Here is a 22,570-nt window from a genome sequence, read left to right as displayed (position 1 = left end):
ATGAGCAGTCACTGTGCGCAACGCCGTACCGGATGCGTGTCACGCTTTTCAGCGATGCCTTTTTCCAGAAAATCCGCCGGTCCACCGGCAACCCGTGGTTGGAAAGTTCAAAGACGCTGTCGTGATCGACGAGGTAGGGTTTTGCATCATCTTCAGGAAGTTGGAGTGAAAATCTACTTCAGGAAGCAAGGGATTTAGGAAGGGGACGGGCTAGATGGGCAGTTCGTGGCGACAGCTGAGAGCCATGCTCCACAAGAACTGGTTACTCAAGATTCGGCATCCTTTAACTACTCTTGCTGAGGTAATCAATCGATTCTCTTACCTTCAATCAATTAATTATGCATGTTCCCTTCTCATTGATTTCTTCGACCTTTGATCGGGATTAATTCAGATTCTGCTGCCGACGATCATCATGCTGTCGCTGATCGCCGTGAGGTCGACAGTGGATACTCAAATACATCCAGTGCAAGCGTAAGAATATGCAAAGCCTCGCTTCTGTTTATACTTCGCTAGTTCTACTTATGTACTTGTTGACGATGGTTCCCGCGGTCTACAAACGTTGGGTTCTTTCAGCTATATTCGCAAGGGAATGTTTGTTGACGTTGGAAAAAGCGAGGTCTCTCCGAGCTTTGAAAGCTTATTGCAACTGCTTATGGCTAGAAATGAGTACCTTGCCTTTGCACCGGATACCAATCAGATGAGGAAAATGCTGGATGTGCTGTCATTGAGGTATCCGCTTCTTCAGGTACGCTTACTATTTTTGGTTCTTTAGGTTTCTTTTAAGAATTTGAACTTTTGTCATCTCATAGAGAACGGATGATGCCAGATGAGCTGTTACCAATGGCTGGTTATTTAAATGCTTTCATCAATCTTCTTGGGGCTTATATTTTCTGGGATGAAATTTTTAATCCCTTTGCATTTGGGAAACATATGGTTTGAGATTATTTAGTTGAAAATCTAAGTTTGTTTGGTTGTAGGAGCGGAACTAGCCTTGGGGGGGGGGGGGACTTATAAGTAACTGTTTGTGTTGCCTCGAATTTGGCTTGACCCTTCATACAAGAAAATTGATCAATAGGGACAAAAAGAAAATGGTCATTTAAGATATCTTTAAGCTACCAAAAGTAATTACAACCTCTAAATAATAAATAAACTTGATATTTGAGTGTCCAAGGGGGCAGCGCCCCCTGGCGGGGTTCGACCTGCCCGGTCAGATCGTGGGGTCAAGGGGCAGTGCCCCCACAACAAATTTTGGTTGTAAGGATATTTTTGGAATTCAAATTAATAAATAAAATGATGAATTCTCTTTACCATTTCCTTGAGGCAATTGTTTAAAGATCATATTATTTTAAAACTTTTAGGGGGCATTTGTTTAAAACCCTTGTAATACAACAACAACAACAACATCAAGCCTTTATCCCACTACATGGGGTCGGCTACTTGAATCCTTTTTCTCCATTGTGTAACATAAGTCAAATCTAATACCTCTACTCTCCTAACTGGGTCATCGGAAGGCCGCCATTTAATGTGACCAAATCATCTAAGGCTACTCTCTCTAATCTTATCTTCTACTGGAGCTGCTCCAACCTTTTCACATATATGCTCATTTCATATCCTATTTCTAAGGGTAAAGCCACTCATCCACATGAGCATCCTCATCTTTGCTACACTTAACTTAATATTATGCTTCTCTTTTAATGGCCAACATTTGGCACCATAAAGCATTGCAGGCCTCACTACCATCTTTTAGAATTTTCCCTTAAGTTTGAGCCTTGAGGGGTATATTTCTATCACATAACAAGCCTGATGCATTCCTCCACTTCAACCATCCAATTTGAATTCTGCTGATGATATCCCCATCTATTTCCCCATCACTCATAACAATAGATCCAAGATATCTAAAACGTGTACTCTTATTAATGACTTGATCGCCCAAAGTCACAATCCCCTCACTAGGTCTATTACTACGATGCACATTTGGATTCCACCACCTACTATTTTTACTATTAAGATTTTTTCCCTTTGATATTCCAAGGACATCTTTTGCAATATTCTTAATATCACTAGCCACTTTTCCCACATAAATACATAATATTAGCATTCTCATGCACAGACAAAATCTTAAGATCTAAAATCTTATTCTCAAAAATATTTTTGTTAATATTCTTTAAATGCCCACATCTAATCCTATAAAATTATTTAACTTTATTTTTTATTTTATGCCCATTTATCGTAAAGGCCAAAACTAATAATCGATATTGCGTACATAAATTTTCACTCGGAATAACTTCACAATCTTTGCAATCTAAACGATTTAATTTTCTAATAAGAAAATAATCAATCTGGGTTGTACTGTATCCATTTTTATAAGTGATGAGATGCTCATTCCTTTTTGTAAATAAGGTATTAGCAATTGAAAAATCATAAGCTAAACAAAAATCCAATATGGTCTTGCCACCTTCATTCATCATTCCAAATCCATGGCCACCATTAGAGGTGTTAATATTTGACCTGACCCGAACCCGACCCGAAAATTTCTGGTTTGGGTTAGGGATTTCGACCCGTTTGTAAAACCGGGTTGGGTTCGGGTTGACCCAGAAACCCGAAATCAACCCGGTTTGACCCGGTTTTAATTAATTTAAGAGGATTTTAAAGAATTTTTATGAAATAAGTAAATGATATTTCAAAAAATAATAAACTTTGTTGTCCAAATTAAATTAATTTTGATTTATTTTAAATTAATTAAAGTAAATCTTACCTTAATTTGATTTAGATTTAAATAAATTAAATTAAATAAAAAAAATTTAATGAAATATACCCGAAACGGGTCGGGTTCGGGTTGACCCGAACTCGAAGCGGGTCGGGTTTGGGTTCGGAAAACCGACCCGTTTGTAAAAGCGGGTCGGGTTCGGGTCGGGTTAAACAGTGTCGGGTCAATTTCGGGTTGGACCCGAACCCGACTCGTGACCCATTTTTGACAGCTCTAGCCACAATGAATGCTTTTAAAATCATCTACCTCTCTACCAACATGTCCATTTAAATCTCCTGCAATAAAATTTCTTTCTTCAAGAGCTATCTTTTGTATCAATTCTTCTAAGTCATTCCAAAAATTTAATTTAGAATTAATATCTAAACCTACTTGAGGAGCATATGCACTTATAATATTAACAATCTTTAAAGCTATAGTTCTATCTCCAATCCTATTAATTTTTATAACATTATCCTTTAAACTCTTATCTATAATCACACCTACACCATTTATAGTACAATTCCTACCCAAATACCCAAGTTTAAATCATAAACTATCAATTTTCTTAGCCTTCTCTCCAACCCATTTGATTTCCTGAATGCACAAAATATTTAACTTCCTATGAATCATAATATCTATTAATTCCTTTAATTTTTTTGTAAGAGAATTTATATTCCAAGTTCCTATTCTAATTTTAGTTTCATGGACTAGCTTCTTTGCCCACATCCGTCCTTGATGTAGGAACCCTTGCCTATTTAACACTGCACCCGGGCATCGGTCCAGCGGCCCTTGCACACTTGTCATTGTATTTAGGGGATGCCCTAGCGTTAACACAATTTCTTAAAGGATTTATGTCATTATTGTTCGACAAGTTTTACGCTGGCTATCGACTACCTAACGCAACCCTTCACTTTTCTCGTCCAGGACTTGGGACCTGGCAACGGCGCATCGCTTCCAGTTTAAAACCCTTGTAATGAAGACTAAAAAATAGATGGAGGGGGATAAATTGCCTAAAGAATCATATAATAAATAATTTTTATTTTATTTTTTTAGAGCCCCCCCCGGGACGAGCGACGAGCTCAAGGGGGATTCGCTTCTGTTTGGTTGCATGTTGATTTAACAATATACTTCAAATCCATTGTTTAGATGGGTTTCTTTTGAACTCGTATTTTCATATTTCTTTGGATTTTCATATTTGGGGTTGATGCAGACATCTAATAGTAAACGCTTATCTGAGGAAGGGATGAAGATCAACGGCCGAGATCATTCCACTTTATCTTAATTTACTAATTGTATTTTTTGTTTTATTTATGCATTTTCCATTTTTACACTTTTTTGAGGGAGTTGTCCTTTGTAAGTGCTAGAGGCATGTTTGTATTTTTGAATTTCTTTTATTTTGAGACATCTATATAGAGGCCCTTGCTATTGTATTGTGAGGATGAATTATTAATAAAAAACTTTTCGGCACTCTTGTTCTTTGGAGAAGAACTTTGGTGAGATCCCTATGTGAGGGAATCGTAATATCCACCAGCGGCATGATGTGTCCGGATTCGTGGTTTGAAGTCCCTAGGTGAGGGCAGCGCATCACCCATCAGCCGCAAGATGTGTCCGGGCTCGTGATTTATCTTTATTTCCCTACATTTCCTTTCTCCTTCTCTAATTCATCTTCTTATTTCTTCTAGCCGCCGCTCTACCTCTCCTTCTCTCTTGACCGTCGGCCATACCCCCTCCATAGCCGCCGGCCAAGCTTTCCTCTTCCCTACTCCCACTCTCTAAACCAAACACCACCACCCCTTCTCTCTCTTCCACCTGTTGGCTATATGTCCCACCACCACCGGCCTCAATGATCCTTTCTTCCCTACCAAAACCTCCCAAAACCTTCCTTTTCCTCCTAGCCGTCACTATCAAACCCTATCCCTCACTTGACCACCAGCCATAGTGCCTCTCTTTGCCTCCAAATCTTCAAATCCCAAATTAATTCCTTTCAAAGTGGCGTATTTCAATTTGGACAGATTTCAAATTCAAATTTCAATCTTAATTGAATTTAGAGTCTTTCCTAAATTAGTTATTTGTTAATTTGGAAAGTTATTCAATTTGAATTCAAATAAAATTTTAATTTAAAAACTTTCCTATTTAATAAATTCTACTTTAGGAAACCTCCTCCAATTACTCCCAATCTGAAATTAATTTTAGATTTAATTCCCAATCCCAATTAATGCTTGATTCACATTCATTGAACCTAGACACCTCCTCCTTCCCTCTCACTTGGCCGGACCCTCTCTCCCCTCTATCCTAATGATTTCCTTTCTAATTAAAGGCCACAATTAATGAGATAATTAATTCTTCTCTTCCCTCCCTTCTTTTTTTGTTTGAATTTCAAATTCAAATCCATTAATTAAGGAAAATATGAGATGGAATTTTAGATTGTTAATTTTTATTTTCCCCCACCCCCACCGTTCTACATCAGAATTTTTTTGTAGAGTTACCAAAAAACATTAATTAGCTAACTCTTGTTCCAAAAAGATGTAATTTTAGGATCTTACAAAAAATGATAAATCTTTGTTTGAATAATAATTATCATTGCTAATTTTTGCATTTTATTTTTATTCTTTTGTTTTGTGATTGCGTTTTAACCTTATTAGTCCTTTCTCTGTTTTTATAGATGGTGGCGAAAGTATTTAAAGATGAGTCAGGCTTAGAAACTTATATACGCTCTGATCTATATGGGTGTCAGGATCATTCCAGGTAGGTTTTATTTCCTTCGACCTTTTTTCTTAGTATGCATGGTTTAATTACGAGAAATGAATTTTTTTAGTTAATTAAGCATTGATTTGATACAGGTTGTGAAAAGAATTTTATTGCTTCTGCTAGAATGCTCCCTGATGTTAGAAATGCTAGATTTTTAGTCTCAATTACCATATGCTATAGAAGTTGCGGTCAATTTTTATGTTAGATGCAGAATAATTGTAGATAATTTTAAGTTTATTTTTCTTGTTTCATTCTTGGAGTAGGTAGCATATTTATCATTGTGACTGCTAGCCTTATCACAATTATTTTGGTTGGGCTTTTTGAATATACTTCTTAATTTTCTTATTGAATGGTTGATTTGGTGTTAATTTTATTTTGTGCAACTTTTTTGTACAACTTCTATCATTTACCCCTCTTCCTTTATGATATTTTTACATTAATTTAATTTACTGTCCCTCTTGTTACATCATTTTCCTTTTGCTTTGGAATGCTTAATTCACTTGAATCTATTACCCCTCTTCCTTTATGATATTTTTACATTAATTTAATTTACTGTCCCTCTTGTTACATCATTTTCCTTTTGCTTTGGAATGCTTAATTCACTTGAATCTACATGCCAATACCTTATCTTCAATATATACTACTTCAACTAGCCGTATATCCATCCTTTCAAAATTTGACATATATCAATCTTAATATTTCTATTTTTTTTTTTGCGTCATTCAACTTATTTATAAGTGTCTGCTTTGCTCTCCTACAGTTGGATTCATATAACATAAACATTATAATTTGGATATTGTCCTTTTATCACAGAGTACACCTAAAGTATTTTTTCATTTAACCTAAAAAATTGAACCAACGCATTATCTATATTTTTTCTGTTTTTATAATCAATCGAAACTTCCTGAACCTGTCATACATAGGTCACTATAAGTGATAATGATGACCTCTACTACTACTTGCTTTTTGTGTGCTAATCAAACCCAAGTTCATCTAATAAAACTCTAGCTTAACAATATGTTCTTTGGTAAATTGTTATATAAAAGTCCTAACTAGGGATCAAGCCATTGTCAACAATGAATTTGGGTTCCGATGCCCAATGAATACGATTGCAAAAGCAAGAACAAAAGGTATTTCTTCGTGCACACGCGCGCGCGCGCGCGCACACACACACATATATATATATATATATATATATATATATTTCAAATGAGGTCTTCAGTGCCTTTATCATGAACCAAATTTGATGCATGTCCCTATATTTTATCATACCATGAACCCCTTTTATCTAAGTTTTTAGTAGTTTGATGATTTCTCTATTGGACTTGTTGATTGTCGCTACACTATCATACTTTCTTGGAAGGAGATTATTCATGAATTTTCTTATTGTTCATGTTATGTGAATGGTGTCTCGATGCTTATGCTAAAGTTCTATGCATACCTAATTTGGGTCATTTTCCCTCATGTTCATGTTCACTAAATAATTTAATCAACACTTTACTCATTGTGATCAATTCAAACTAATACAAGTAGATGTTAAGACAAGCATTCTTTCCCAACCGTTTGTGGTTTGTGTTCTTGTTGAATCAGATGTTTTTGTTGCTTTGGCTAGGAAGATATGGATTGACAGTTGAACTTGCGAAACAAGTGAAATTTGAGGGTTTGCCCTCTTTTGATCGGTCTTTCAAAATCTATTGTCGTGATTATTCTAATTGCTTCAAGGATCATCCAAAATTATGAAAATCACCTTACACGACCACTGTTGTTTAGGATAGTTCTATGAACTTTGTTTGGGCATACAAGACTTTCGTATGATTAGTACTAATGATCTATTCAAATCCTCAAACTTTTGGAAGTTGTATTTTTAGTTGCCTCCCAAAGAATTTTGTCATCCTCTTGAACCTATTTTAGCCTTCTGGATTGACTCTGCGCTTTGTTGAGTCGTTGGTTTGTTGGATTTTAGTATTTCAGCTGCTCCATCTCTTGTGTCTTCTTATATGGTTGCCGAGTTTATTGGAGGTTCCTCAATTACTGTTACTCTCACTTCTCCCTCTATTATTATTCTTGTGTTCCGCAATGCTACCTAAGATTGTTCTAATGTGGAGATGGTTGATGATTCCTTCGTTTAGTATCAAAATTCTATCAGAAGTCTTGCTGTTTTAGAAGTTGTAAGTTTCCAACTTGTGTTTTCTTGCCACGACACAAATAGGAAGAATGTTTTTTGTTCTTTTTCTCAGGCTTGCTAAATTTCAAGCTAGACACAATAGCTCTCCTGATAACTTTTGCATTCTTGACTTTGCAAGTGCTTGAATATGGACCTTCTCCTATCTTGATCCAATATATTTTCTTCCTTTATTTTTTTTTTAATTGCAATTCTTTGTAACTGCTTCTTAATATAACTTTTCTCAGATTACATGAAATTTTATGCTTAAATAAAAATACCTATTTAGCCCACGAACAGGCTCTAATATGTATTTTTTAGTTTATCTGTATTACCACTCAACGCACATGAAAACCTAACTCAAGCTGTTACTTGAGTGGAGAATGATTGTATGATATATGGTAGTTGTCAATGAATCAATTATTAATGCCACCTGTCCATGTGATCAGGTTAATGCATGCTAGGAAATGAAGGTACTACTACCCTACTTGGGTTAGACTTGTTCTTCTATATTGGTAATTTATTTTAATTTTTACATTCAACGGTCATCTTTTTGATAAATTACAATTAGGTGCTATGATGACAATTTCAGTTGAAACAGGGGAAACATGCCCCCTCATCTGGTGATTGACCTCTATCATTGATACCCAAAACTGCTGGGTGAGAACCGTATACATACTGATACTTTTAAAGTGTTGGTTTTGAATCAACGAAATGGTAGTAGCAACCCGGTTCTTAGCCGACAGTATTAGATTTTCTACTGCATTACTACCACCCATGAGCAAGGTGGGTTATAATGGTGTAAAGGTTCACTACATGTATTCATGAAACATGGGGAATGATTCCTCAATACATATATTTGATTACTCAAAAGAAAAAATAGATTTTAATTATCTAGCTTCCAATTTAATGATTTAATTAACATGATATAAAATCAATATATATATATGAAATGAATAATATAAATATACCAAAAGATAATAGGTGTTACATGCAATCATATGATCAACCTAGGGCATGATAATTTGGATAGGGGTTGATGTATGTGTCCTTCATAATGAATTTTGAAGAGGTGGTTCTATATGATTCAAACCCATGAATTCCTTGCTGTAGGATGGATCTCACATGCAATGTAGTGGTGCAAGATTGAATAAGGGTATTGGATCAGCAATTTAGAAGGATTTGTGATTGTGATCAAATAGGTCCTCAAAAGTAATATTTTTAGACATACTATAAACTAGATTTATATGTAATGAACTATTTATATATTCATTTTCATTTAGCTTTTCATTTTCATTTAGCTTTTGCTTGTCAAAGAGAGGGAAAGTATGCCAGCAGTTCTGAAAAGTAGGTCTTGTTCCACTACTCACATTCTCATCATTACAAGTCAGCTCTAGAACCTAAAACCCTAAAACTGGCTATACCAGCATGTTTGGCATGCATGCTGCGCTGGTAGTTGAACTTGATTATGTTCTTTACTAGAAATTGTGGTAGTTTTTTTTTTTTTCTTTATGTTGGAGTAGCTCCAGTAGAAGATAACATTAGAGAGAGTCACCTTAGATGGTTTAGTCACATTAAACGGCAGACTTCCGATGACCCGGTTAGGAAAGTAGAGGCATTAGATTTGACTTATGTTAAGAAAGGTACAGACAGACCTAAAAAGACTTGGTTAGAAAATATTAGAAATGATTTTTATCTATTAGATTTAAACGAGAATTTGACTTTTAGTAGGACATAATGGAGAAGAAGGATTCATGTAGCCGAGCCCACGTAGTGGGATAAAGGCTTTTAGTTGTTGTTGTTGTATTAGATCAATTCAAAAAGTAATACTTGTAGTATAACATAAATCATAAATGTTATTTTTATGTAAAAAAACTGTTTATAAATTCATTCTCCATTAGTATGTGCTCCTCAATGAGATAGAAAAAATGCCAAAAGCTCTAAAAACCATGGCCGCTGCCTTATTCCACTGGCCACGTGCATTACTATGTCAGCTCTAAACATTGCCTGGTGGCCATGGTTACATCTACGTCATACCCAATCTCATTTTGTTCTGCTTACTTTTCTAATGCCTGAATCCGATTTTTGTCTATGGGCACACCAGCAAAGTTGGCAAGCATGCTTCCCTTTTAATTGACTTTAGTTCTAGCCTTTTGTATGATTGTGACAATATGTTTTTTTTGTTATAACATCAACTCCAAGTGGATTCATGTAGCCGACCCACGTAGTGGGATAAAGACTTGATTTTGTTGCTGTTGTAGTATCAACTCCAAGAGGCTTAACATCCTGAAAATTGTTTAAAATGTAAAACTAGAGATAAATATATCAGGATTAGGAAGGGTATTTATGGGTTCTCCCTGTAGTTACTGGTGTTACTCACCTCTTGTCTCCCTTCTTTGATGCTAATGCTCTTTTGCTTTCCCTCTCTCTCAAAACCTTGTTAGTTGTCATAAAAATTTCTAGGATTTAGGCTTCCCACTGAAATGCAGTTGTTGTTGTCTTTCCTAAGTATTATGCTAATCACAATAATATCTCAATATTATGTAGTCACATATTATTGCTCTAAAGAATGGGGTATTTCACTAATTGTATTTGATACACCATGTGGTACATCTAATTTAAAATTGTAAAAAACAGTTGATTACCATAATAGAATCCCAAATGCTAACTTTATAATAGATCTCTGAGCATATGCTTTTAATTTAGGCTGTGATTTTCATTTTGTATGGCTGCTACAATTTGTGCTGTTCTGCAAATTTTCTTTTAGTAACATTTATGTCCATATTATAACCTACATATCTTACTTTCCTAATCTACATGTATTCCCATCATGTATATTTTATTTGCTCATTGCTTCATAGTTTATGACTAATAAATTGCCAAGCCACATTGTTTAGAGTTCCTATCTTGAAGTTTGACATCTACCACTGCGATGCTTATGATCATTATAATTCAATCCTTTATCAATAAAGTTGGTCTTTCTGTTGATTACGCTTTGGGGCCTCAATGCTTATTGCAAATATATATGTTTTTTGGTGCTTGTCTGTCTGCTTGTAGTCAGTATGCTTAATGGCCATGTATCTCAATATAATGAGTTTGGAACCTGTAGTAGCTGCGATGTTGTTTCAACAAGTTGATAAACATGCTGTATTTGCAGGAATTTATCAAATCCAAAAATCAGAGGAGCAATAGTATTTCATGAGCATGGCCCTCAAATTTTTGATTATAGTATAAGGCTGAACCATACATGGGCATTTTCAGGATTCCCAGATGTTAAAACCATAATGGATGTGAACGGGCCATATCTTAATGACCTTGAATTGGGCGTTAATATCGTACCAACTCTACAGTATGGCTCAAGTGGCTTTTTGACGGTAATTTTTTCTTTTTGGTTTTTTTAGTTGCTAGCTTATCCTGTTTATAATTTTAGTCATTATATTATATTTTATTTTTAGTTTAACCATTGTGTCTTCTTAAAACAAACCCACTCTAGTTGCTTGATGATTATATTTTTAAGCTGGTCTCATGAACTTTTTTTGAAATCCCTAGAGTATATTTTATTCAATGCTCTTATTTTCATGATTTGGGAAGTATGCTTTATCTTTTGATGATCAGTTGCTATTTTCATATGGTGATTTTAAATATGGTTTGTTTTAAACATGTTTAAACAAACAGCTTGTTAATTCTCTTTTGAATCCATTTAGTGATATCAACTAAGTGTGGGGTTTATGTTCATGGAGTTTTCTTCAACAGAAGCTACTTAATCAACTTCATCTTTAGAGGTTACTTCTCTTCCTTCGTGTGTTCAATGCATGGGTGTGCTTTGAAGTTAGAGCTTTTTGTTTTTATTTATGTTTAACTTGGTTGATAGTTTGAGATTGGCATGGTTAATAAATCTTCATTTTAGCATATTTTTAATGTTTTCGGTTAATTGATTTAATTATTCGTTATGGTCATCATCATTAGCCTTGTCCTAATTATTTGTGGGTGGTTTTGTGAATACTTATTTTCCATTTTTTCCTATTTGCAAAGTATTGCAAATTTTGTTAAACTTATTCTTTGCAAATCACTTTCAATTATTTTAATTCATATAACCATTTATTATGATATCAACTTATGAAACTTAATTGTATCAATCTTATTTACATATTAGATCTAAATCTATTTAAGTATGTTATGCCTATTTAGAGCTTCCCTCACGACTGTCCTCACTCGTAGATGGCCCCTTACAGACACCTCTTCGTTCATGTATTGTTAGCTCGCCCTATGGTGCTCAATTGGCATGTATTCATCTGTGTTTCATCTTGTCGTTAGCTTGCGGACACGTTCGCTGTGTTAGTGTCACACCCCAGTTTGACCTACCCTTTAATAATCAATCTGGAGTATAACAGAGAAGGAAAATTTAAACCGATTCTGATGTGAAACCAGGAATTGTTTTTTTTAGAAATTAATAAAATTTGTTGGAGCAATGATAAAAATAAATTTAAAACTTCTCAAAATTGAAAACTCAAGAAAGATCTAAGAAGTCAATAATGCATTAGACAATCCGTTACAACTAAATTTGCAAGTTCCTTAAAATAACAACTTAAGCAAACATAATGAAATGATTAGCCAACTAGAATTCGACGGTTAACAAAGTAATCGTCTCACCTTGAGGCTCTAAGTCACTCTTCTACTTCTAGGATTGTCGGAGGAAGAAGAACCATACGAGAAATGAGATCACTCCATGGTAGACGGCGTAGACGATCCGTAGTGGTGGCGAGGGAATTGGCGGCGGTGAAGGTGGGGAAGCGGGTGGATGTCCGTTGATGGTCCAGTCATAGTCTTGGAATTGGTCGTCTATGACGTCCACGAGAGTGGGAAGAATGCGGTTCAAATAATCTTCAACCGTGTCGTCGGAGCCAAATCCGACGCCGAAGAACGGTGAACGGGTGAGGTGAATGTCTCCGTAGATGTCGAAAACCAATCCGTTATCAAGCTCGGGATCCGCCATGCATCCTTGCCGGAAGGGAAGAAACACAAAGAGGGGAATGGGGAGGAAGGAGGTGGTGGGTTGGAGGAGGAAGGTTGGATTGGCTTGGGTACTTGAGAGGATTGACTAGAGAAAGACTCCAAGAAATAAAACTGAAAAATTCTGAAATTATTTCAGTTTTATTTAAGTGGGAGGGAATAAATTTGAAGGTTTCAAATTAATTCCATGAAGGATTGATGGGGGCGGCAATATGGAGAAGTTTGGGGCTGATTTAGTGGAGCTAATAATGGAATTTGGGGAGAGAGAGGGCCCATTAAGGGGGCCGACCACATGAATAGGAGAGAGGGACTTGAGTTTTAATTAGGTGGGGACCAAAATCTTAATCACAGATTTAACAAAAATCTGAAATAAAATTTCAGATTTCTTAAGAGGAGAAAACTTCCTAATATGAAGACAATTAATTGGATCAATTTGAATTTCAAATTTGAAATTGAAATTCAATTAAATTGATTGCATAAATTAGGAGTTAAATTAGGAAACCTTTAATGGCTCATGAGAATTTGAAATTTCAAATTTGAAACTCAAAGGAGGGGGCGGCCGGCGGCTAGAGGGAGGAGCAAGGGGGTGGGCCAAGGCGGGGGTTGGCCGGCCGGCGGGAGGCGGCAACCAGGTTGCCGGCGGCCTGGGCGGTTTAGGGGTAGGCAGCAGCAAGGGCAAGGGAGGAAGAAAGGGAATTTTCTAGGGATTCGAGCGGCTACGAATTCACTCACCTCAATTATCTTCAATTTGGATTTCCACAAAATTAGCTTGGATGAAAACTAGAACTCACAAAGGGATCTATTTTCTCCGACGAATTCACTAAGAGATCTAGGAGTGAACTCACAAAGAGAACAAAGAACACATTTTTTCATTCATCAAAAACTACTTCAAATACAATGACTAAGTGATGGGGACAACAGATTTCAACACGTGGACCATCGCCGGAGACGCCGATCGACGGCCATGATTCAGAGCCTTTATTTTTGATGTTTTATTTTATTCATGTCATTTATATTTCATGTTTTTTCTTTTGTACCCCTATGAGGGAATTAGTGCTTATTGTAGCCCAGGGGCGTTATTGTCTTTATGCATTTTATTTCTAGATAGCCTATATATAAGGCTTTGTCATTATACTTGAGATGATTATTGAATGAATGAAATTTCTTTTCTATGTTCTCTTTGTGAGTACAACAAAGATCTCTTAGTGAGTTCTCTAGGTAATTGTTTACCCTAGTATTTTCTCTCTCCAATTTTCCTTTCTTTTCCCCCTTCAAGAAATTCTCCACAAAGCCCTCCCTAGCCCTTGCCGCCGAACCCCCTAGGGTTTCCCCACCGCCGGCCAAGCTCCCAACCGCCGGTCACCCACCGTGCCGAGAGCCCTCCCCCACCCGACCGGTTCCACCTCTCCACCAATTTCCAATGTGAAATTTGAGATTCAAATTTTGAATTGTTTCCTAAATTGTAAATCCAAATTAGGAAGGTTGTCATGATCAAATAAATTTCTAATGAAATTAATTTGGAGTTTTCAAAATCCTTGCCACGTCATCAAACCACAATGGAAACCCCTTTCTTCTCTCCCCAATTCCCTCTCTCCCTAGCTATGCCGCCGGCCCCCCTATGTAGAATTCTATTTAATGACCACATTAACCCCTTGATCCTATTTTGAAATTCAAATTAGGATCTATTAATTTTCCCTCCTATTGCATTGAAAACTGAAATAATTTCAGTTTAATCTCCCCCATCTCCCTATTCTTCCATCAGCCGGCCTCCTCTCTCTCTTTCCCCCATTAGTTCCTCATTAAGGAATTAATTGCTCTCTCATTGAAATTCGAATTTCCCCTCCAAAACTCCCAAAACTGAAATTAATCTCAGTTTTATTTTCTTTGTTTTAAACTACCTTATGGTATCTCCCCCCTCCGGAGCTGTTTTATGAGCTCCTCAGTGATCCCCTGGGCATGTTATTGGGGTTGGCCTCTTTGCGAACCAAAGGGGCTCTACCTTGCTATTTTTCTTGCTTTTGTTTTGAGATGTCTCTCATGTATGGAGTTTGAGTTCACCAGTGTAGCTCTTCCCACTTTTGTTTTTTTGTCTTGGGAAGTCTTAGTTTGTTGCTCCATACCCTTTTTGTACTTTCCTACTTATTAATGCAAATGCAATGTTCAACTCTACCACCGGCCTCTCCATCCCCTCTATAACCCGCCGCCCACCTCTTCCACTCATTGGAGAGCTTCTTGCGGCGACCACCCCTTCGCATCTTCAAGAATGCATGGAGGAACCCGAGTGGAATTTCGGGTTTGAGTACGACAACCGCGGACGAGTGAACATCTTCAGATCTCCCTTCTTCGACATAGGCTTTGACTTCGATGACACCGTCGAAGAATACTTGGACCGGATTCTACCAACTCTAGTGGATTCCATCGACGATCATTTCTCCGTCTACACGTGGATCATCGAAGGGCGTCGTTCCACACCACCTCCACGGCCGGCGCCTTCCTCTCCTTCCCTACGGATCTACGGCACCATCGCCCTCGGAGTGGTTTCATCACTTGCGTGGTTACTCTTCTTCCAACAAGCCTAGAAGTAGGTAAATGAGCGTAGCCTCAAGGTGAGACAATCGCTTTGTTAACCGCGAGATCCTAGTTGGCTTTTCATTTGCTTTACTTTTATTACCGCCGTTATTTTACCGATCTTGCTAATTTAGGTGTAAGCTCTTGCCTAAGCGTAGTTGAATTCTAAGATCTCTGATAAGTTTCAATTGTGAACAATATTAAGCTTGCAATTTCACTACTTGAACAATATTTTATTAAGTTTCTAAATCCAATTATTGGTTTCACATCACTAAGCCTATATATAGGCCATCCGAAAAAAAAAAAACATAAAGACGATATTGCCCCTGGGCTACAATAAGCACTAACTCCCTCATAGGGGTACAAATGGAAAACATGAAATATAAATGACATGAATAAAATAAAACATCAAAAATAAAGACTATGAATCATGGCCGTCGCTCGACGGCCCCTCCGATGGTAAGTGTGCCAAAATCTCCTATGGATGTCCTCATCAGATTCCTTCTTACTAATACCCATTCCGAGCCACTACTTTTAGAATAGAGTGAGTAAAAGAAATCTATTTAGACTCTCCTAACTTGCCAACATATCTAATTCCATAATTAATAATTGGAAGCATATAATGTCCTTTAATGAACATCAAATATAATTGAAGTAAATACATTGCTCAACTAAAACTTTTAAAATTTACTCACATAACCAAAAGTATGTACATCTAGCCTTCAGATCTCGTTTTAGATCTCTTTGTACACCCAAAATATATTTACACCAAAAGAACAGTCACCTCTTTTTACTGTCCCAAAGGCTCCTTCCCCTTCCCTGTAGTACAACCACTGCTAATGAACTAGGCTCAATGAAATACACGAGCAATTTATAAGAAATAATAATAAACAATGAAAAAATGCTTAATAATGCTAACATAGTTAAAACACATTGAAATGTCATATTGAGCCTAAAAGTGCTTAACAATACTATTCATCTTGCCAAAATTGTTCAATACATTTAAACAAGTCATATAATGGCTATAAACTTTTGCATCTTTTCAGCATTCCATTTCAAGGTTGGGTCTAGCTTCCCAATTTTTAGAATGGAAGCTGTTCTCTCATTTAGAGTTGAGTCAAATTTCTCAACTGAGGGAAATTCTAGCTCACTATATAATTTATGCTTTTTATTCAGATTACTTTATATTATAATATCTAGTTCTTTTCCCACTATAAGCTTCCCAAAAATTTCCAGTCGTAGGTTCTAATCCAGCCAATGCATGGCTTGGTTAGTGGAATGTAAAAGCTCTAGTGGAAATAAAGTACTGTGACATATGTAACAGTTATAATTATACTAGTTATGCATATACAATTGACTTCTTAAGTAACATATGCTTTAATTAACATATAAAAAAGATTTAAAGTTGCCTTTACTTGAATATTTTGGGCATTATAGTTAGTCTGTGCTCGGCTTTTCGCTTGCTCTATTCGTAATGCTCGCCTGGTCAATGTTGCGCTTACTCCTCTTCCACACTAGTGTGCTTCATGATGCTATCCTCTTTCCCCACTTGTGGTGTTGAACTATTCACCTTTTTTTCCTAAGTACTTGAACTATGGGGTGCCATTGCCTTCGTACGTTGCATTTGCACTCATGCCATATATGGCCTTGGTGCTTAGGGTGGCACCCTTGTTATTTCAATCTGCCTTGGAACTTGTAAATTTTTTTTTAACATCTCATGTTTGGCATTGTGTCTTGTTTCCACTGGCTCCAAATTATTCTTCATTACCCATGCCATATATTTCGTCAATTGCTTCTTAAGTAATCTCACAATGTGAAACACCTTGGATTTTTAGTTTTACGAAATCACTCTTGACTTGTGCTCCTCATTCTTTCGGTAAGGTTGTGTTAAGGGGGGATAAGGGTTCTATTTTTATCAACTCTTTACGACTCACCACATATTTTCAGCACGGATATGTACAAACTTATCATAACATGCCCTCTACCTATCAAGGTAAGCCAACACTCATTTTTTTTTTTTGACAAAGTGATCTCTGTGTTGATAGCCCTTATTCTTTTTCCCTTGTTGGCAACTTTGGTTTGCCTCAATATGGAGATTGTTCGCATATTCATGGTCAAATTAAGATTGGTTGTGGATTATGTTGACCCCTAAAATGTATGCAATGGAAAAGATGTTTGATAGGATTGAAGGTCAACTGATGTGACGTTGTGTGAGGCGAGTTTGATGTGCCCTAACCCTTTCATGAAATCATTCAAATCATCACCAGCTTGCAAAACGGATAACACTAGTGTGTTCAGAATACAAAAATTGCCAAAGAGGCACCCTTCGTGCGTTGCTAGGTTGGACGATGAAAATAATGATCTATGGGCATGACATTGTGTGAGATTTTATGAGCGTCCTCTGATCGGGAAATAGTTTGCGTTGTTGCATTTACAATATCAAAATTATCCAAGAAAGACCTCTCGTGATCAATTTGAGGGAAAGCGGTTGAAACGACAAATCACATTGCTTAAAGTTGCTTGAATGCTCTTTGTTTATGAAATAGACAGTGCCACTGCGTTCAGAAGGCCCAAATTTCTAAGAATGGATACCATGTTGGTTGGTTGCTTGCATAAAAAATGGGGAAAAATTCCACTTGCGATGAAGTGAGGCGAAATTTTAATTGCTAGAATAATGAAGTTTCAACAAGTGAATTGACATGCATTTAAAATGAATATTCATTAAAAATATTAATTTAAAATTTATCTTTTATAGTTTGTATTTAATATTTAAAATAAAATAATTAAAAATGATATAAAATAAATAATTCAAATTCAAGTATCTTAGGGTGTAATGTACCCTATCTTGTTTCTGATTAAAAATAATAATAAAAAAAATAAAAAATCTTTAAAATTCTTAATCTAATTCTCGCTCAACAGACACTCTCAATCATCAATAAAAACCTTAGTAGCCACCTGAGACTCCATTCCCTCACATACTCCTCACACTTAAAATGCTCCCACACTCCCAGTTAAACCCATCACATTAAACTAGACACTTGTTGTGCCGACCACACATCAGATATGTCGCTATTCTGCCACTAGATGCACTTAGCTACTCGCTCGACCTACCGCTCTCCTAGTCCTATGACGACCCCTGCTTGCGACTTAGGCCGTCATTGAGCTCCTTTACCTATCATCGAGCTAGCTGTTGCCGATTGGCCTTCGACCAATTCTTCCCCCTTCTCCATCTACATCTCTTCTCTATAAAACTTCCCCCAAACTCCCGACCTCTCTCTCTTAAAAAAAAAGAAAACAAAAAAATACCCAAAATATTGTTTGCTTGTAGCCTCATTGCATCGTTGTAATCGCCGCTTTGTCTTCGTGCGCACTACTATAATTGATGTGAAACGTACAGGCAAGGATGAGTAAATTAAGGAGTTTGCACGCTTAATATTTAGAGCACAATAATTAAATTTTTAAAGTGATTTCAAACGGCTAAGTAAAACCAAAGAGCGGTAAAATAAAAGCTTAGGCCGAATCACACGCGTAAAAGTGGAGATCAGAAAACAATCAAGTTAATCTAATGTTTCATACATGAGAGGTGTTCAACGATAATCCCTAAACTAACAATGAGTTTAGTCACTAAGAGACGCCCATGACTCAACTCTTTCAACTTCTAGGCGTTAGCGGAGAGAATGGCATGAACCTTCATGAATCACTTAGAAACCACAATTGAGTAGCGATTAAGAGATTAAAGATTTGGAGTAGAGTTTACCCAAATAATCGGAAGATACGAAGTTCCGGATGCTATAGGGAGGCTTGGAAGGAAGTAGGTGGCATCCATGAACCTTCTTGAAAGCGTGGTCAACAATTTGGAATGTCCGGGCAGCGTTTGAAGACCTTTCACTTGACTGGACAGCAAGATACAGGTGCAGATGTTCCCTGGACAGCAAACTGCACTGTTGGAACTTGGAAATAACTTGGGCAGCATGCGGGAGTTGCCGGACTGTTGGGCAGCAAGGGAAGCTAGCTGGAATTCCTTCTAGACAGCAAAATATGAAATCCTGAAAGTTGGGACAGCAAAAGAACTTGTTGTGGCTCTCTGGACAACTCCTTGTGGATGAACAGAGGTTGGATAACAGCCGGGAAGTGGTGCAGAAATACAAAACAGCAGCAGTTTTGATCTTGGACAGCAGTTTTCCTGAGGCTGGAGTTCAAGACAGCAGCAGTTTTGAGTCAAGGGAGTCTTGGACAGCAGTTGGGGATCCTTCTAAGCGGCTGGGAAGCAAGTTGTTTGGCTGAGAAAATCTGGACAGCACACGTTGGGCAACAATGGGAAAATTCTGGCAGTTGCACAGTGAAATTTCCTTTGCTGGAATTCCAGGGCAGCAAGGTAACGTCCAGGAATTAATGCAGGAATTAATCCAGCAGTTTTGATACAAAATTTCTGACAAAGAGGGAAAACGTGATAGGGAACCTGAAATAAATTTCAGGTTTTCAAAAAGACGATGGGAATTGAATTAGAATTCAAACTAATTCCAAATTGGGTCCACTAGGGGGGCGGTTGCTGTAGGAGGGGATTAATGGGTATTAATTGCGGAATTTAGGTTTAATTGGAGAGAGAAATGCTTCCATCCAAATCTGAAAATAATTTCAGATTTTGAATAGAATAGGAGGGAAAATAATGAGTCCTCTCTAAATTGAATTTAGATTGGATTCAAAATTTGAAAACTTTCCTTAATTGGATTTTGCAAATAAGGAAAGTTTTTGAATTTCAAAATTTGAATTTCAAAATTTCCTAACTCCTTTCTTTATTGCAAGAGCCAATTTAGGGAGTCATTATGACAATTAAAATTATCATAATGATTTGAGGTGTGGGTGGGGCTGGCGGTCAAGAGGGAAGAGGTGGGTTTGGCTTTGGGTGGAGGTGGCTAGGGAATTTGGTGGGGAGTTGGGAATAGGCCGGTGGTGGGGGTTTTGGGAAGAATTCGGTGAATGATATCCAAGCAAACGGTGGCGGTGGAATTTGGGAGGGAGGTGGAGGAAGTGGGGGAGAAAGGAGATGAAAAAAAAAATACAAATAAGATAAAAGTAAACTAACGAACTCACAAAGAGATCGTAAGAACTGCGAACCTTGGACTCTTCCAAAGGTTGACGGGTATTGCGGTCACCCTCCTCGGGTTTCTCCTCTCATGAACTCACTAAGAGATCAATCCCCTCTCATGAACTCACTAAGAGATCAACAAGAACATAAAGAAATTTCATTATCAATTCATCATCCCAAAATACAAAACAACTAGCCTATAAATAGGCCTCATGAAAAGAAAAGAAATAAAAGACTAAAATGCCCTTTGGGCTACAATGCTACATGACCACCCGTAAGGGTATAAAGGGAAAAACCAAAATATGAAATAAACTAGTACATATAAATAAATAACTCAAGATCGTAGCCGTTGATCTTCGATGTCCTCATCAATAATTCTCTTCAACTCGAAAAAGACTCAAATCCTGTCGGTGTTGTGTTCGACATGGCAAGTGGAGCCTTGTACATACTTTTTTTAGCGTGGCGATAAGAACCTCGTTAGTGACGGTGTTGCAACAGGTCAACCCCCAAAACCCATTAGTGATGCATTTGGTGCGGTGAATGGAGCATGGAAGGAGGAATTTCATAGGCGACATTCACAATGATGCAGGTGGATTGTGATAACGACATGTTCATTATGTTGAGTGGAGCCTGCACATTGTTTTCTTTGCGTTGTGGGTGATAACTTGTTAGCGATGTTCGCAACGTCATTGATCGATCCTGTTAGTGACGTGCTTGAAATTGTGAGTGAATCCGTCTACATTTTTTTCTTAGCATGGTGGGAGGAATCTTGTCAGTGGTCTAATTGATGTGATCACATATTTTACTTGACACATTTTCTCGTATGGTACCCCACCCATACATGCTTTTTTACATGTTTGATAATTTGGGAGAATTTCAGCTGTGCTGTTGTAAGACACTGACCATACACGCCTTTTCTAGGCGTAGCGGGTAGGACCAGACTCCTCGTAGTTTCCCCATATGTGGGGGAGATGCGGGGAGGATGCTTTAATTCAAATTGAACAAGTCCTAAAAATTGCATTATGTTGAACTTTAGGCTTGCAAAATTATAACTAATCTAAGCAATGAATACAAAAAATAAGCACTTAAAAAGTAATGTAAGTAACATTAAAAGAAGGTAATGAGAATGATGAACAAAATATATAAGATTTATAGGGGATTGAATTGGACTTGCTATCTCACTACGAGTACGATCAAAACTAAAAACCCTAAGAATACCGACAAAGAACTCAGCTGAAACCCCTTGGAAATGCCATAAAATGATCTCCCACCTCTCCTATTTATAGGAGGAAGTTGCCCCCTATGGGCTTGCATCGTTAATAAAATACCATCAAAACGTGAGAAGTACAAAAATATGCTATATACATGTCCTCATTTTTGCTTTCTTTGCCATCGGATCTGCAACCCTTTTCCGAGTAAGCAGACAAAAGGCAATCTTTAATAATATTCAAATTGTAAAATATGAACACAAAATTAAAATTTGCATTACTTTGCTGCTTATGTGAAATTTTCAATAATTCTTAAATTGTAATGTGCAACTCCTCAAAATTCGTGCAAGGATTGTGAAGGCGAATAATTTAACCAAATCGTGTAATTTCAGGTTATATGCATGTATTGTCTAAACCCTATTAAAAATGCCTTGAGAAATGTGTAAATGCATCCAATGCACTTGGTGTTTTATATACATTCATTTGGGTGCAATAAAATCCATGTTAAGTGCATGACCCAAGTACACTTAAAATTGCACTAGAAAATAAGTCCTCTTGAAAACGAGGAGTCCGCATGTGCAATCACCGGGCAAAATCACATTAATTTAAATTGTAGGTCCATAAAGTCATTACAAAATGAGGGCGAAATCACTGGGTAATTTTTTTATCTTAAATATAATCTACCTTATGAAAATTTAATTCGAAACATTTTCCTTTAAAGCTTACCTCGAAAAAGAACGCGGTGAGAGCATAGCATGAAATTTTGGAGCCCATAGATCAGTTATCTGATTTATTGATTCTCGACATATTCTTATGAAGTTAGAAGTTAATTATTTAAGACTCTTTTCAAGGAGATCATTGATGTATGCAAGGGGGGGGGGGTCAACAAAAGTTGAGTTTGTCTTGTATTTTCTTGCCTTGTGTCTTTTCATCTTCCCCCTCTCCTTTTATGTTATCTGTCCTTTCATCTTCCATTTGTCCTTTGGATTTTTGTTGGTTTCATGATAGCATTGGTTGTTTCGGTTTGAGCTTAAGAAGTTAAA

The 22,570-nt window shown here is 37.0% G+C and overlaps 1 protein-coding gene across 1 annotated transcript in view; it reads left to right on the top strand.

Moving 5' to 3' along the window:
* LOC110108748 (ABC transporter A family member 1) overlaps nt 1-22,570 on the top strand; it is a gene marked incomplete at its 3' end in the record, with an annotated part of 161,446 nt that continues 138,876 nt past the window's right edge. Inside the window, 5 exon segments of the mRNA XM_028700260.1 lie at nt 1-301; nt 392-471; nt 574-745; nt 5,409-5,491; nt 10,813-11,029. Coding sequence (XP_028556093.1) covers nt 215-301; nt 392-471; nt 574-745; nt 5,409-5,491; nt 10,813-11,029 — 639 coding nt within the window.

Source organism: Dendrobium catenatum, unplaced genomic scaffold (assembly GCF_001605985.2).
Source record: "Dendrobium catenatum unplaced genomic scaffold, ASM160598v2 fragScaff_scaffold_1481, whole genome shotgun sequence".
Classification (NCBI taxonomy): Eukaryota; Viridiplantae; Streptophyta; class Magnoliopsida; order Asparagales; family Orchidaceae; genus Dendrobium; species Dendrobium catenatum.
The sequence above is the reverse complement of the archived record's forward strand: the minus strand, read 5'-3'. Positions and strand labels throughout refer to the sequence as shown.